Source organism: Cnephaeus nilssonii (assembly GCF_951640355.1).
Source record: "Cnephaeus nilssonii genome assembly, chromosome: 9".
Lineage (NCBI taxonomy): Eukaryota > Metazoa > Chordata > Mammalia > Chiroptera > Vespertilionidae > Cnephaeus > Cnephaeus nilssonii.
The window spans coordinates 9,399,102-9,415,911 of NC_137080.1; the positions used below are offsets into that span (position 1 = coordinate 9,399,102).

Consider the following 16,810-nt stretch of genomic DNA (forward strand, 5'->3'; position numbering starts at 1 on the left):
CCATGATTCATCTTCTAAATTACATTTCAAGGGAGAAAAAAAAGCATGGCCCCAATCCTTTTTTGTTGTAAGATATACGAGTATGGTATTTGCTCTGTGAAGCATTCACTAGCTCCTCCAGATAAAATTAATTGCGTGTCCCTCAGAGTTCCCCAAGCATTTTGTTCACTCCTTGATTATATGACTTACTGCCTCTGCTATCCATGGTGCCATTAATCTCTATACCACTAGACTTAGCCCAGCGTTTTACACACAGTAGTGAGTTCACGTAGGTATTGAAGATGAGCTGAAGGATAAAGGATATTTTTACTCCATCTTTTGAAGAAAGAAGGGAGCTCTGATGATTTTAATTTGCTAAAATATAATTTTAAAAAAGAATTCAATATGGAGAAATGGTTTCTATTTCCTCACTCTTTATTTTTTTATATTTTATTTTTTTACTTTAGAGAGGAAGGGAGAAGGAGAGACACAGGGAGAAACTCTGATGTGAGAGAGAAACATCAATCCGTTGCCTCTCATGTACACCCCAACTGGGGATCAAATACGCAACCTGGGTATGTGCCCTGACCGGGAATCAAACCCACAACGTTCTCGTGTAGGACAACACTCTAATCAACTGAGCCAGCCTAGCCAGGACTCCTCATTCTTTATTCTTAAAAATTCAAGTTACAGTTTAGATAACTCTTTTCTATTCCAAGAGAGTGATGCTGTATATAGCAGTTGACATTTCTTCTTTAGTTAGCATAAGTCTAGTGGTATAGAGATTAATGACATAAAGTTTTAGGAATTTTGGGGGCAACTTAAAATGGGGAAAGTGGTGTGTGTGTGTGTGTGTGTGTGTGTGTGTGTGTGTGTGTGTGTTTTGACTGACCTAGTTTTCTGACCATTTGGAGATTTCTTCCAGACATCAAACCAGAAACTTAAATATCTAAGATATCAAAGGGTTTAGGAGATAAAGGGAGATTTTGGCATAAAAAAGAAAACAAAAATGAAGTTTCAATTGTGTTCCAAAACATTTCATGTTGGAATACCTATGAAATAAAGTTTAAATCTAGTTCTATGCCAACACTGAACAATGACAGTGCAAGGAAAGAATGATATGCTATTGTCGCTTATGAACATGAATGAAAAAATACAAACAAATCAAACTTATCAGTGTATAAATATATAAAACATCATGACCAGGTAGGTTTATTCCAGTAATATATGTATGATTCAAATCAGAAAGCCTATTAATATAATTTACCACATTATGAACAGGAAAGAAATCATATGCTAATTTTCTTAGAGGCATATTAAGCATCCTATAAAATCCAATATTAATTCACAATAATATCTTAGCAAAATAGGAAGAAATGTTTATCTAAATCCCAGAGCAAACATCACACTTAATGGTAAAACAGTTAAAGCATTCCTGCTAATGTAAAAAAAAGATAAGGATGTCAACATCTAACCAACATTATGTGGTAGGACTTGGTCAAAGTAAAAAGACAAGAAAAAAACACAAGGGGTAGAATTGTAAAGACAAAAAGAATTCTCATTTTCAGATATCACTGTCTGCATAGAAAAAAGATAAACTCTATAAACCACTATTATAACTAATGGGAAAGTTTAGAAAGTCAGTTGGATATATTATCAACATATAAAAATCAAAAGCATTACTAGATGACAATAACAACCAATTAAAAAATAGAAAATTTTAAAACGACATGTATGAAAATGATGGATAAATTATAAAACATTATTACAGAATATTTTAAAAAGTTTGATTAAAGAGATTATGTTTATGGATGGGATGACTTAATATTGTAAAGATGTCAATTCTGCCAAAATTAATGTATAAATTTAATGCAATTTCAATAAAAATCCCAACAGAGTTCTTCATTGAACTTGCCAGTGCACAGAGTCAAGAAAAGCTAAGCCAATGTTGAAGAAGAGCAATGTGGGCTTAATAATTAGGACATGTGATATGGGGCAGGGATAATCAAATAGGTCCATGGTCGGCAAACTGCGGCTTTCGAGCCACATGCGGCTCTTTGGCCCCTTGAGTGTGGCTCTTCCACAAAATACCACGGCCTGGGTGAGTCTATTTTGAAGAAGTGGCATTAGAAGAAGTTTAAGTTTAAAAAATTTGACTCTCAAAAGAAATTTCAATCATTGTACTGTTGATATTTGGCTCTGTTGACTAATGAGTTTGCCGACCACTGAAATAGGCCAACGAAACAGAGTACAGATCCCGGCCACAGATCCATGCGTACATGCAAACCTGACCTGGGAAGAATGCAGAACTACAAATCAGCATAGAGAGGGTATACTTTCAACCTGTAGTGATGGGACCACTGGCTAGCCATTTGCCAATAAGAATCTGGGTTTCCTAGCATATACCATACTTCCATCAATTTTAGTTAGATTAAAGATATATGTAAAGAGCAAGATTTTAAGGCTCTACGGGAAAAATAAATTTATGAACTGAGAACAGGAGATAATTTTTTAAACACAACACAAAACCCACATGCCATAAAAAGTATATTTATTTAGTGTAGTCAAACTTATGAATTATATGACTTCTTTTCAAAGAAACCACAATGAAAGTTAAAAAAACAAGTCTCATACGAGGACATAATTTGCAGCTCACATAATCTACAAAGAACACCAGACAGAATTCATCAACAACTCCTATACAACAACATGGAAAAGAAACATCCCGACAGACAGATAAGCAATGGATATGGGCCAATAAACAAGAAAAGATGCTGGGTCTTATTATAATCGGCAAAAGGCAAAGTAATGTATTCCCCCCAGTGGAATAGTACGCAGCAGTTAAAATAAACAAAGTAGAGCTATAAATCTTAAAAACGTTGAGTGAAAAAGATTTGTAAAAATTGACACACTTTATGTTATGTTTGAAATGAGTGAAAGCATGTTACGTAGTTTAAATAAATGCTTACACATATAGTCCTGGCAACAAAATCATACTTGGGAATGAAACACCAAGCCTTGGATAGCAGTTACAGTTATAGTGACATATTAAGCCAGATTATACTGGCTTGCCAGAGCCAATTTTGCATATTAATTCCTAATTCCATGTTCAGTGATGTCTTGTTAGGAGCTTGAAATCTGCTGGGGTGGGAGTGTTTGCACCACAGGAATTGGCAAACACTGTCAATGTCAGGTTCCCCTCCCTTGTCCTCAGCCTGGAGAACTGGTTTACCATCACTGTGCCATTCTCCCCAGAGGGAAATGCAGTTGGGAGGAGTACTCATGGTGCTTCAACATTATTTGTAATGTTGTTATGCTTTAAAGAATTTCTAAAGCAAATATGGCACAATGAAAAGCTTTGATAGATGGTTCATGGGTGTTTACCATAGTACTCTATGCTTTTCTGTATTTTGGAAATAGTTCCTGAAAAACAAAATCTAGTCAGTTGAAATGTTCAGGCCAGTATAAAATCATTTTCTTTTTGGCCTCTTTAATTTTACAGATTTAAAAACTTGCTTAGTTGGTCACAATAATATTATATGATGTTGAAAAACCTAGACCTGAACTAATAATAGAAACTTTAAAATTATTTCAAACCCCAACCATAGATTTGCTGGATAGTTGTGTCTTTGAAATCAACTGATGTGGGGTGGTTTATAATAAAGGATTCATAAGAGGCATTCACATGAAAAGTCTCATCCATACTTTTATTTAACCAAATATAATAGCAAAGACATCTGAGCTCTAAATTTAGACTCCAGATTTAAGAGAAAGAAAAAAGAAGTGAATAGGGAAATAACAGTATAGACAACTCAACTGTAAAAGTTTAATAAGAAGACATTCTTGAAAATAATAATAATGAAATAATAATAACCTATAATAAAAGCGTAATATGTTAATTAGACCTGACGTCCTTCTGGAATCCTTCCTTCCAGACAAAGCCGTAGCAGGTGGGGGCCTTGGCAGAGGCCCCCCCGGCCACTGCAGCGGTGGGTGGGGGCTGGGGCCAAGGCCCTTGCACGAATTTCATGCATCGGGCCTCTAGTCATAATAATAATAACAAAAATACCACCAATAGAGATTTGACAATTCAAAATAGCCTCGGCTGGGTTTCTAGCTCTACATCCTGTTTCTAGCTCTACACAGTACCACTGATTCCTCGTCTACAGGTGGGTACCCAGTCTCTAAGATGTGCATCTGGTCTCCCTCGGAGAGCTAAGAGGATGAAATGAGGTAATGCTTGTGCAGGGGCTGTGTAAATGTGATCTGCAGAAGGGACAGGTACGAACATGGTCACATAATTGTGTCACTGCACGGATGCCTCGCATATCATCCGGGCACTCATTTACTCTGACTCGGGTTATTTTGGACACGTCTGACTTCCTCGCTGAGAGGAGGCCAAAGGGAAGAGAACAGGGAACCAATTCAGGACTAGAAAGGTCTTCTCAGTCTTCCAGCTGCTGCAGCCGGGGCTCCATGGCCAAGGCCCCATGTTGCCAACACAGGTGGCCACTCCATCCTGATCTTTCTTTACATTAGGAGACGCATGAAGATTTGAACTGCAGGGAGTGGAAAACCCTTCCCGGATCACGCCACAATGGGTCTGGAGTCAGAGAGGCCCAGAGGAGGCATGTGAGGGGATCACACACATGAAGCTCTGTGACCTCTGAAGGAAGCACTAGATAAAGTCACTGCCATCAGCTTACAACCAGACCACAGGGAGGCGTGGGCCAGCGGCCTCCCAGCATCTAGGCCTCCTCCCTCCTCCCAGGTTCCAGGGCCATGGGTGGGTTCTGGAAGGCTCGAAGGGTTTTACCATCGGAGACTGCAACATGGGGGTTGCTCTAAGACCAACACATTCCATGAACACGTGGACTCTACATTCCCTAGTTCAGCTCTTTATTGTCCTTTCTCTATTTTCTTTTTAAATATATTTTATTGATTTTTTTACAGAGAGGAAGAGAGAGGAATAGAGAGTTAGAAACATCAATCAGCTGCCTCTTGCACACCCCCTACTGGGGATGTTCCCGCAACCAAGGTACATGCCCTTGACTGGAATCGAACCTGGGACCCTTGAGTCTGCAGGCCGATGCTCTATCCACTGAGCCAAACCGGTTTTGGCCTTTCTCTATTTTCTTATTACTGTGTTTATTTGATCTAGACAGTGTTTCTCAACCATGGTGCACATTACAAACATCTGAGGACCTTTTAAAAATTCCTGATGCCCTGGCCCCACACCAGCCTAATTAACCAGAATTTCTGGAGGTAGGAGCAAATTTAAGAACAAAAGAAAAAAGAAAAAAAAGGCTTCCAGATGATTCCATCTAGTGAGTATTCCAGGTCGAGAACCACTGTCTTGGAACATGCAAACTGGGTTTCATGGTTTACTGAATCATACGACAGAGATGTTGCAACACTGGTATTGTTGACAGCCCAGGTTTTCAGATTTGAAGGATGAGTTGATGCAATTCAGTTGGCATGTCTCCCAGAGGCCAGGCTGGGCTAGGGGTGAGGGACTCACAGGTGGCAAAGGAGACGTGGATCCTGCCCTCAAAGAGCTCACATATGCCAATTTCAACATGAAAAGGGGCGATTTGTCATTTGCACTGGGGTTGAGTCACACGATGACAGGACACCGTAGAACTTCACAATGGGATTTACTATAACACAGTCAATGTCATCACTGGTTAATATGTTGGTGTTTCTTCTGTGTCGGCCGTGAGCTAGGCTCTTTAGGTGGATCAGCTCACTGAAGCTTCACAGTAACCATATGAGGTAGATATTCTTATTGTTTCTATTCATTCATTCATTCATTCATTCATTCATTCATTCCACAAAAGTTCGGATGCCCATATAGGCCAGGCCTTGGGCAGTAAAAACAACAACACATGGATCCCTGACCTCAGGGAGTGTTCTGCGAGTGGGGTGGGGAAAAAAAGAGAAACAAGAGACGTATCCTTAAGTCAATCATATTGTATGTTCGAAATTGCTGAATTCTGGGAGAGAAAGAAAGAGCAGAGCAGGTAAGGTGTGTGGGGGCGCCCAGTAAGTGCTTTGAGATAGAAAGAGTTGAGCAAAGACTTGAACTGAGGACACTGTTTATTCTACTCCATTAAAGACTCACCAAAGGATATATCCATGGCTCAGCTGAGAAGCAAACCCAGATACTCTGGAAACCGTCTGTGGTTAACCTGCCTACTACCTGGTCTTCCAAAAAGTATCACACTCCGTTTTAATAACTGATGTTTGCCCAGCTCCTTCGGCTCCATCTGCCTTGTTTACTACGAACACGGTCTACCAGTAAGCCCTATGCCTGCTACATAGTAGGTACTTAATACATGTTTGAGTTAAATCAATCACTTTTAACTTTCATTATTACCAAATATGAATTCATATATAAATAACTTCAAGTATTTATTGTGTGCTTATGGTGTCCTGCCCACTCCCCAGCCAGAAGAAATTTTCAGAAAGTGCGGTGGAGGTGGGACGCTGCAGATGAAGCCAGCGTGGATTTTTGGATGCTCGGTTCACATCATGGTGTGGAAGGAAGATGCTGCTGCTATTTCTATGCTTATTGTTTCTATTCATTCATTCATTCATTCATTCATTCCACAAAAGTTCGGATGCCCATATAGGCCAGGCCTTGGGCAGTAAAAACAACAACACATGGATCCCTGACCTCAGGGAGTGTTCTGCGAGTGGGGTGGGGAAAAAAAGAGAAACAAGAGACGTATCCTTAAGTCAATCATATTGTATGTTCGAAATTGCTGAATTCTGGGAGAGAAAGAAAGAGCAGAGCAGGTAAGGTGTGTGGGGGCGCCCAGTAAGTGCTTTGAGATAGAAAGAGTTGAGCAAAGACTTGAACTGAGGACACTGTTTATTCTACTCCATTAAAGACTCACCAAAGGATATATCCATGGCTCAGCTGAGAAGCAAACCCAGATACTCTGGAAACCGTCTGTGGTTAACCTGCCTACTACCTGGTCTTCCAAAAAGTATCACACTCCGTTTTAATAACTGATGTTTGCCCAGCTCCTTCGGCTCCATCTGCCTTGTTTACTACGAACACGGTCTACCAGTAAGCCCTATGCCTGCTACATAGTAGGTACTTAATACATGTTTGAGTTAAATCAATCACTTTTAACTTTCATTATTACCAAATATGAATTCATATATAAATAACTTCAAGTATTTATTGTGTGCTTATGGTGTCCTGCCCACTCCCCAGCCAGAAGAAATTTTCAGAAAGTGCAGTGGAGGTGGGACGCTGCAGATGAAGCCAGCGTGGATTTTTGGATGCTCGGTTCACATCATGGTGTGGAAGGAAGATGCTGCTGCTATTTCTATGCTTATTGTTTCTATTCATTCATTCATTCATTCATTCATTCCACAAAAGTTCGGATGCCCATATGGGCCAGGCCTTAGGCAGTAAAAAACAACAACACATGGATCCCTGCCCTCAGGGAGTGTTCTGTGAGTGGGGTGGGAAAAAAGAGAAACAAGAGACGTATCCTAAAAGTCAATCATATCGTATATTCGAAATTGAGGGCAAACAGGTCTCTCCTCTGAGCCGGAGGGATGGAGTGGGACAGGATATTGAGTAAATGCGGGACAAGAATATTTCCAGGGGGAAGACTTCATGGCATGAGAGCCCACACACTTTATGAAGTCAAATCAGTGACTGTGGAGATGTTTTCTTAGGGCCACATTCATTTGAGAGACATTTATAATGTCCCGGTGTGAGAACAATCTTTGGCGTATTGACTTACCTATTGAAGTGGTAGATATCCTGGATGTTTCCAAAAAGGGCTGATCTTTCTTCTGTCCCCAGAGGAAGTTTGGTTTGGTCCCTGATGCAGTCAAGGTAATCCTAGGAAATCAAGGAAAGGATGTCAAACATTGCTGTCCTTCTGCAAATCATCTTGAGTTTGCAAGATGTATCTTTCACATCAGTTTTAGGTAATTATTATACTAATGTGCTCATTAACTCTACTATGAAAATACAGTCTCTCTTTTATTGATGATCATACTTAACATATTCATAGAATGGGGATTTTGACCAAAGAAAGTGTCATCTACATTAATTATCTACTCCCACCTCCAAATGCATTAGAGCTTCCCTAGATGGGTAATATAATAACAAGTTACCAATAATATCAGAGTTTTGACATAAAAACATCATCTGCTGTTTCCTTGAATGATATGACATCATGATATGGTCAAAGATATTCCAAAATTCACACAGTGAAAAGCCAGAAATACAGATCTTAAAATTTCTCATCACGAGAAAAATAATTTGTAACTATGTGAGATGATGGATGTTAACCAAACTTATTGTGTTTAGTTAACACATGGCATTAGTTAACATACCATAACACTATATATATGTTGTATACCTTAAACTAATACAATGTTATATGTCAATTATATCTTTTGTGTGTGTGTGAATAATATCTTAATGAAACTGGAAAAAAGTGACAGAGTTGATTTAAACATAACCTTTAAATTAGAAAGAACTCAGTTGTTATAGAACTAAATTCTTCTCCAAATACCAATTTACACACACACACACACACACACACACACGCACACACACACTTTTTATTTTAAAACACATAATTCAGGTTATCTAATAGGCTATGTTAATGACCCATGGAAAACTTTGAAATGAATTTGTTTTAACATAGAAATAGCTGCAAACAGAGCTAACCGGGGCTCAGACCACAGTGGGTTAAATGCACGCGGCTTAGAAGCTATTGGAACCGCTGAGAGAGGGAAACTCCTTCCCGCCCCCTGTGCTAAAGAGTTCATAGCTGAGCATTCTCCTTCCCCAGGCAGTGCTTGCAAAAAGAACCCAGTGGGAGGCAAGAAGACAATAAAGAAAAAAGTGAAAACAGCTGAAACAACGTAAAATAAAAAATAAATACAATCCCCGGCCCTGGGCTGAACGATGTACCATGGCCGTCTACCAAACGTCACAGGGGTTTCTCCAACACTGAGAGGAAGGAACGCTGTGAAAATCAGGCAGACCGTGAAAATCCAGCTCCATAACCCCATGCCAAAGCCCAGGCACACACACAACAGGACTTAGATGCAGCTAGCCAAAGGGGAAACTGAAATGTAAGAACCATCAGATAATTGTTTCTTTTCTTTTAATAAGCCAGTCATTCTCTCTTGCACTTTATGTTCGGCAGATGAAAAACAGGCAGGGTTTCACCATTAATTTTCTCAGGAGCACATTTCTCAGCGGCATCAAATGACTTTTAAACATTCGAGTGTCTCAGCATTAAGGTCATTGTCATGCATGAACCAATGTTCATATTTTTTTAGAAACAAGCTTGGTGGTAACATCTGTTCTTCTTAAGAAAGTGAGTATCTCAGTAAGAAGTTAGATTCAGCCGAAACCGGTTTGGCTCAGTGGATAGAGCATCGGCCTGCGGACTCAAGGGTCCCAGGTTCGATTCCGGTCAAGGGCATGTACCTTGGTTGCGGGCACATCCCCAGTAGGGGGTGTGCAAGAGGCAGCTGATCGATGTTTCTCTCTCATCGATGTTTCTAACTCTCTATCCCTCTCTCTTCCTCTCTGTAAGAAATCAATAAAATATATTTAAAAAAAAAAAAGTTAGATTCACAAGGTTTAAGTGTAGTTGACATTAAAAACCCACAATACCAAGACCTAGTCTCCTTACTTTTATGAATGGAACAATTATAAGAGGCTTATGTATCCACATGGGATACAGAATTAGTATCAAATAAGAAATGCTGAGGAAGTTAGAATTGATGTAATAGCATTTTGAACATGTGAAAACTAAACTACATTTCCTATAAAAAACCAAAACCCTTCAAAAACATGTATTCACCGATATTTTCATAAAATTATATATGGAACATGGTCCCAAAGGATGGGCTAACATTTAACTTGTACTGAATGGTTATATTTGATAGTTGCTTAATACTTTGATCAACATTTAAAAAAATATATTTTTATTGATTTCAGAGAGGAAGGGAGAGGGAGAGAGAGATAGAAACATCAATGATGAGAGAGAATCATCAATTGGATGCCTCCTGCTCGTTCCACACTGGGGATTGAGCCTGCAACTCAGGCATGTGCCCTTACTGGGAATTAAACCTTGACCTCCTGGTTTATAGGTTGACCCTTGATGGGTTTGATCAATATTTTAAAAGGACAAATTGTACACAAAATTAAGAAGGTAGAACCGGAGGATATGGATGGGTATGAAATTTAAAAAGTAAATCAGGAGACTATGAATGGGCATGATCAGCACCAAAAGGCAGGACGAAGGGAGGGTCAAAGGTGACGGACACATGCCCGTTCCATCTGGCTGGCTGCACTGGGGTTTAATGAGAAAACGAACAATCCCTTTCCTCACTTCAAGTGCGAAGCTTGCTCATTTGCAGAAACCTGAAGCTACATTCTTCATGTGAGGGAAAGATGGAGTTAAGGGGCTTGAAGAATTTCATCTGGGGAGAGAGACAAAGAACCATGGCCCCCTTCCAACAAATGATGGCCCATCGCCAACTGAAAGCATTTCAAAACTCCGGAGTCTGTGGTAGAGAAACTAGATTGTAAAAGCTGCTTGTTTTCTGAAATGGTTGAGAAAATAGATCGTTAGGAGTCCAAATTTTTGCAGGCCACTCTAGAAAACAGATCAAAGTCCTATGGCCACAACTTGTTCCCCCTGCTGATCATCATTAAGTCCTTTAAATATGATACTTTAACCCTAAACCAGTTCCTGAAAACTACTGTAGCATGCACTGCATGAGCAGCTGTAATCATCTGAGGCCAAAATGAGAGGTTTGCAGCTCAGTAATAACAGCTCATTCTGTGCTCAAATGACAGAGCAAGGACACTGAAAAATGTATTAGAGCCTGTCTGGCCACTTATTAATTTTATTGGCTTGATGTTGGCACCCACTGCTACCTTACTGTGAACAATGAAGGATCAACTTAAAACTTTTGCATTGAAAACAATTATTCTCCAAGAGGATCAATAATTTACTTTACTCTGGGGACACACACACACACATGCGCACACACACACACACACACACACACACACACTTGTCACCATTTGGATAATTTTGTTATAAAGTTTTAAATTTTGCCTAAAGTATTTCTTTTCCTACCAGTATATGCCTTTAAGATCTCCACCATTATAATATTTGTATATGAGTGTCCTCTCTTCGTTAACTCTTCCATTCCTTGTAATGTCTATTATTGAAAATATGTGATAATCTAATTTGGTGCTACTGGAGCCGGTTAAACTGCTGGTTACTGATGTGCTGCAAGGTGAGTGCAGAAATCGAGAGGAAGCCTGTAGAGACTTTCATAGCATTTTGACAGAATGATACATGTCGAGTCTCATGATAAGTTGGGACTTGTATTTTGAGTGTCTGATTTCTTCTATTTTAGTTTTCTACCAATTCTTGTTATTATTGTATTTTTCAAAAGTGTCAGTGTGTGGCTGATTGGAGATTGGAAAACACACACACACACACACACACACACACTCCTCATGACAGATAGGAAGAGAAGCCCTGGGCTGGGGAACCATCCAGCAGAGATGCTGTAGAAACTGGGGAAGAATTCAGATTCAAATTCAAAAAGGTTCCGTTCATAAATCCTGCTCACATTTCAAAATTCTACCTACCGATTAAAATAATGTTGTTTTTTTTAAAAAAATTGATTTCAGAGAGAGGGAGAGGGAGAGAAAGATAGAAACATCAAGCACGCCCCCTACTGGGGATCGAGCCCACAATCCGGGCATGTGCCCTCACTGGGATTTGAACCATGACCTCCTGGTTCATGAGTTGATGCTCAACCATAGAGCCACACCAGCAGGGCCTACCTACTGATTTTATGGTTTATTCTTTTCTATCTCCTTCCTGTTGTTAGCATATCCAAATCCCAAGTCTTTTGCTGTAACTCCTCCTTAAGACTTTTGCCTTTATTTTGGAGGAAGCATCTTCTGTTTCTCCAACTGCTCCACCTTTTCCAGAAACGAGTCATGTCTTTATTTGAAAACCTGCCTCCCAAGTGCCGTGTTACACTGGGCACCATGGATACCACAATAACTGACACTTGCACAATGATTTACAGTTTGAAAGCACATTCAGATTCATTCGTACAAGAATCCTCCTTCCCCCCTTTTTTTGAGGACACAAGAATGCATGCCAAGTTCTGTTTTACAAGCTAGGAACTTAAAAATGAATAAAACATGACCCCTTCCCCCAAGGGGCTCCCTGTGTAGCTGGAAGACAAGTGTAAACAAATGAGTCCCATACAGTGTTCAGGCCACACCACTGGGAAGTACACAAGAGTGTTCCAGGGCAGGGAGACGCAGAGAGGAGGTGCCGGGGGAGCTGGGCCTTTATGGATGGCCAGGACTCTGAAAACAGAGAAAGGAGTAGGAAGGAGATGACTACCTCCAGGAAGATAGAAAAGCGTGAACAAAAGCACAGGGTAAGGAATGCGGGTGCAGACAGGCCACTGAAAGGGGCCGAGAAGAGCTAGAGGGGGCAGGGCATGCGCCTGCACACAGAGACCCCGAGGCGGGGCTGTAATGGGAGACCAGGCCGTAGTGAGGACAGGACCGATCATGGGGAATCTTCCACGCTCTGTGTGGGTGGTGCAACTGCTGAAGGATGTAAGGAGGCCAAAGGCCACCCCAGCATCGGGGTGGGCTTTCAGGAGAAGGGCGTCTGGGCTCCCCTCTCTCCTCTCACTTCCCACTTGAAGGATGAGGGGTGCTGTCCCCTGGCTCCCAGCAGATGTTTTCTCATCCACCGGGACAGGCAGTGAAGGAAAAGGCAGCGCGACCAATCCCTGTCTCCTCTCCCACGTGGCTGCTCCCTCTGGGGGAGGACTGACCAGCTTTCTCCTTCCTTCTGATTTCCTTCCCAGGGGGCTGGTGAGGCAGAGCAGGAACACGGCGCTGCTTCGCAGCTGGGGCTGCAGAGGCCTCGGCAAGGCAGTTCCAGGCCTTTCTGGCGAGCTGGTACCCTCTGTGCCCGTCCTCCTCACACCCAGATACAATACTGAGACATCTCTGGGGATTTGCAGTGAAAAGGAGACGAGGCGTATCTTCTGGGCTCGCTCATCTAGACAGTAGACGGCTGGAGCCTCCCATCTTGTTCTTGTTAGGGCCAGAGCTCTGCGGAGAAATGCGGGCCTTGGTTTCCAGCCATTGTCCTCTGCCCAGGTAGAGCCCTCAGGGACCATCCTGACAGGTGCGAGTGGTTCGGAGTCCCAGGCCCCTGCCCACATCCCCACGCCTGCACTTTTTCTTCCCACGCCTGAGCGAACTGAAGAGGAGCGATGGTGGTTTGGGGTAAAGGCAGTACACCGGTTTTGGACACGAGAAAACTGTGGCCATGGTAGGGCATTGCCCTAGGAAGGGTTTGTTGGGCATAGGATCTGAGAAGGAAAACTGGGCAGTTTGCTCAGAGAGCTCTGTGGGCAGCTGGGAGGGCCCAGCTGTGCAGCTTTGGGCTCCGTCTTATGCAGCATTGAGAGATGATGGGACCAAAACACTTTCCCAGACTCTAGGATGTAGGATCATGGCAAGTGTCTGGCCAGGAGGAAGCAGCGTTAGAGTATCTCAGGGCTAGTGAACTGCAGCCTCGGTGGGGTGGGGATCAGCAGGTCACAGCACCTCCAGGGAGTCTCCCCGGGCAGCGAGAACATCAAAAAGCCCTTGCGAAGAGAATTAGCCAAGCAAACTCAGAGCTGCAGGGCCTGGGAAGCACGGAGATCTGTGGCTCACCCTGTGCAGGGATTACACTAAGTGGAGAGGTGGTGAGGGGCCCTATCGGGTTCCAAGGATCCTGGAGCACAGAGCCTGGCACACATTTCCCACCTCTTCCAGAAAGCCTCAGGGAAACTGAAGGGGGAATGGAATTCCAGTCCAGTGACTATAGAGAGGTGCAGACTGATTTGGAAGTGGGGTAATAGATGAGTCTAAATTTTGAGATATTGGGCTCTGAAGAAAAGAGAGTGGTGGGACAGTAACTGGGAGAGATGTAGAACCAAGGAGGATCAGTCAATCGAAGCATCTATCTGTCCACCTATCCATTCATGAATATATTCATCCATCCATGCATCCATCCATCCATGCATGCATCCATCCATGCATCCATCCATTCATCCATCCATCCATCCATGCATGCATCCATCCATTCATCCATCCATTCATCCATCCATGAATCCATCCATCCATCCATCCATCCATGCATGAATGGACAGGCTGGTTGGTGTAGGGACGGAGAAGGTGGAGGGAGGAAGCCTGGCATGACAAGAAGAAAATAAGTAGCAATGATGACACTGAAGAAGACAGAAGGTGACCATCAGAGCTGAGGTGAAGGGACGAGAGCAGTTGAGACAGAGAGACAAGCCCCTCTCCTGGGAAGTCTGAGCAGGGAGCACGTCTATTCGCGTGGGCAGAGACTGGTCACGTTGACACTGGTCAGCTTCACTTTACGCTGGAGAAAACCAAATCCTAACAAGTCAGAGTACTGGACTGCCCCAGATGTCCTTCTCCAGAGGTGACTGGTGAATGCCTGATTCTGGGTTATATTCTAGGGCATACTTATATCTTTCAAAAATGAGATTTTAGGTTTGACTCACAACTTTGTGTTTGTTTTTTCCCCATTCAATGTATATGAATACACATAATGCTTAAATGTAAATATAGTTCTTTCTCATTCTTTACAATGGCTGCATTGTATAGAATGTACTTAATAAAGATTTTGGCAGGCACATCCTATGTGTGAGTACTGTGTGAAAGGGGCATTCAGAAATAATTAAGACATGATCCCTGTTCCTCCAGGTGCTCACAGAGAGGAAGGGAGAAAGACATGTAAAAGAAGTCACACTGCAACCATGTGTTAGAATTATTTACAATGTGGGAGAGTACAGAAGAATACATTTTCAAATGAAAGAAACCTTTCTCTTTCTCCCAAATAAGCCACTAAACAGGGTTTATAGTAAAGTTTCCTGCTGCAGCCTGCAGATAAGGTATCCGAAGTCTAATCTCCAAGTTAATCTCTCTTCTTTCTCTCTCCACGTCCATGGGGGAGGAAGGTGCCGCCAAAGACAGTGGGTGAAAGTTGGGGGTCTCTGGCCACGCACTCGGCTGGAAACAAAAGCTCTGAGTGTGGGAACAATGTTTTCCCCGAGTTAATATAATGGTAGCCCCCACACCACAGAGCACTGGGCTGAAAATACAATATGTCATCAAGGGGACCAAATCTCTCTGCCAGCATTGTTGGGGTGGGGAGACAGGGGCCATGGAGACAGGAGGAGGAAGGGGAGAATAACTGGGGTGGGGAGGAGGAGGGGGGAAGAGGTGGAGGAAGCAAAAGAGAGTGGAGGGAGGGGTGGAGAGGAAAAAGAGAGAGGAGGAGGAAAGGTCAAGTAAGAGAGAGGAAGAAAGACAAACACACATTTGAGAGAGAGAATGGGGAGGGGGAGGGGAAGGGAGAGAGACAGATCTAAATAAAGTTAAAAGCAGCCTCTGTTGCTGATACACCAGTTCTCATCCAGCTTTCCTAACTGATGGCAGAGGCTGATCTTAGTGGGCCATACGTGGAAGTCAGTGCTGATGGCTCTGCCATGTTGTAGTAAGAAAATAAAAAATGGGAGGTTTCGGCCTCATTTACCTTCTACCATCCTTTCAATACAGAAAACATCAGAAAAAATGCCCGGAATGGCCTTCTCGTTAAGCTGTGACAAATGATACGTGTGCCTGTTCAGTCACCTCATTGTTTCGCATCTTCCCCTGGAAGAAGGGGGCCAGCGTTCCTCTCAGGGAGGGACTGGACAGCTAGGCCTACAAGGGGAGGATCGGGCAGCTCTTCCAGAAAGAGACACTGGGGGATGGGAGGGGAACTGGGATTCTGTTAAAAACAGCAATGTTGAGTAGAAAGAGCAATGATCATCTTTGCTTGAAGATACTTGGGAATCTCTGGTTCCCTCACAGACTGTAGGCAGAAACTGTCTGTGAACTGGCAGTCTGCATACCCTAACGATACAAGCAAGATATTAAGAAACGGGGTTAGCATTCCTTTGTTAACGTTCTTAACACAATGGGAGCCCCCATTTTCCTACACTTCTGACCGCCAACACAGAAACCAATGGTCTTTATTTACCTCCTATTGGTATCAGGAGGAATCATTTGATGAATGTAAATGTAAAGGAATCTACAAAAGCGTTACAACAATTAAAAAGAAGTTTCGTACAAAGATAACACTAAAATTAATCTCTCCTATTGCCCTTAGTTATAACAATGAGAAAATTTCTTAAGAGTCCCTTCTGTAATAACATAGCAGAAAAATTCTCGACTGCTCTGTTAAATATTTTAAAACTCGTGCTTACAGCTTTCAAATTACATTGACAATGTTTTCCTATGCAAAGGAGAGGTGGACACCCCCCACACAGAGGTCTGAGGCCTCTGGAAGTACCTTTTCATGCTTATTTGAAACCTACCATTGCTTTTTTCTTGCATCTTTAATCCTGTCATCATTTCTAGCTACCAGAAGAAAAAAAAAAGTAAGTCTATTTGGGATCATCTCTGTGCTTACTAAATGCACAAAAATGTAAAATATGTTTAAACCTTCAAAATGGGCAGCCAGAGAGTTTGCCAGAACCTTCCAGAATAAAGCCTACAGCAGGCTCCCTGTGGGCCCTAGGAGCTAGAGAGTGGAGGAAGTTTATCAACCACTTCTTTGAGAATGAGCCTTCCAGAGGTCCCATGCTTCACCAACTCTCCCTCTATGTCTTCCTCCTTCATGGGGTACCTGTACCTAGCCTG

At 42.3% G+C, this 16,810-nt stretch overlaps 1 protein-coding gene across 2 annotated transcripts in view; it reads right to left on the reverse strand.

Annotated features, from left to right (window-relative positions):
- Nucleotides 1-16,810, reverse strand: part of PLEKHG1 (pleckstrin homology and RhoGEF domain containing G1) — a 191,755-nt gene that overhangs the window by 43,610 nt on the left and 131,335 nt on the right. For both annotated transcript variants that reach the window (XM_079780707.1, XM_079780706.1), the window contains one exon: nucleotides 7,749-7,849. In XM_079780707.1, coding sequence (XP_079636833.1) covers nucleotides 7,749-7,849 — 101 coding nt within the window. The remainder of the gene's footprint in view (nucleotides 1-7,748; nucleotides 7,850-16,810) is intronic.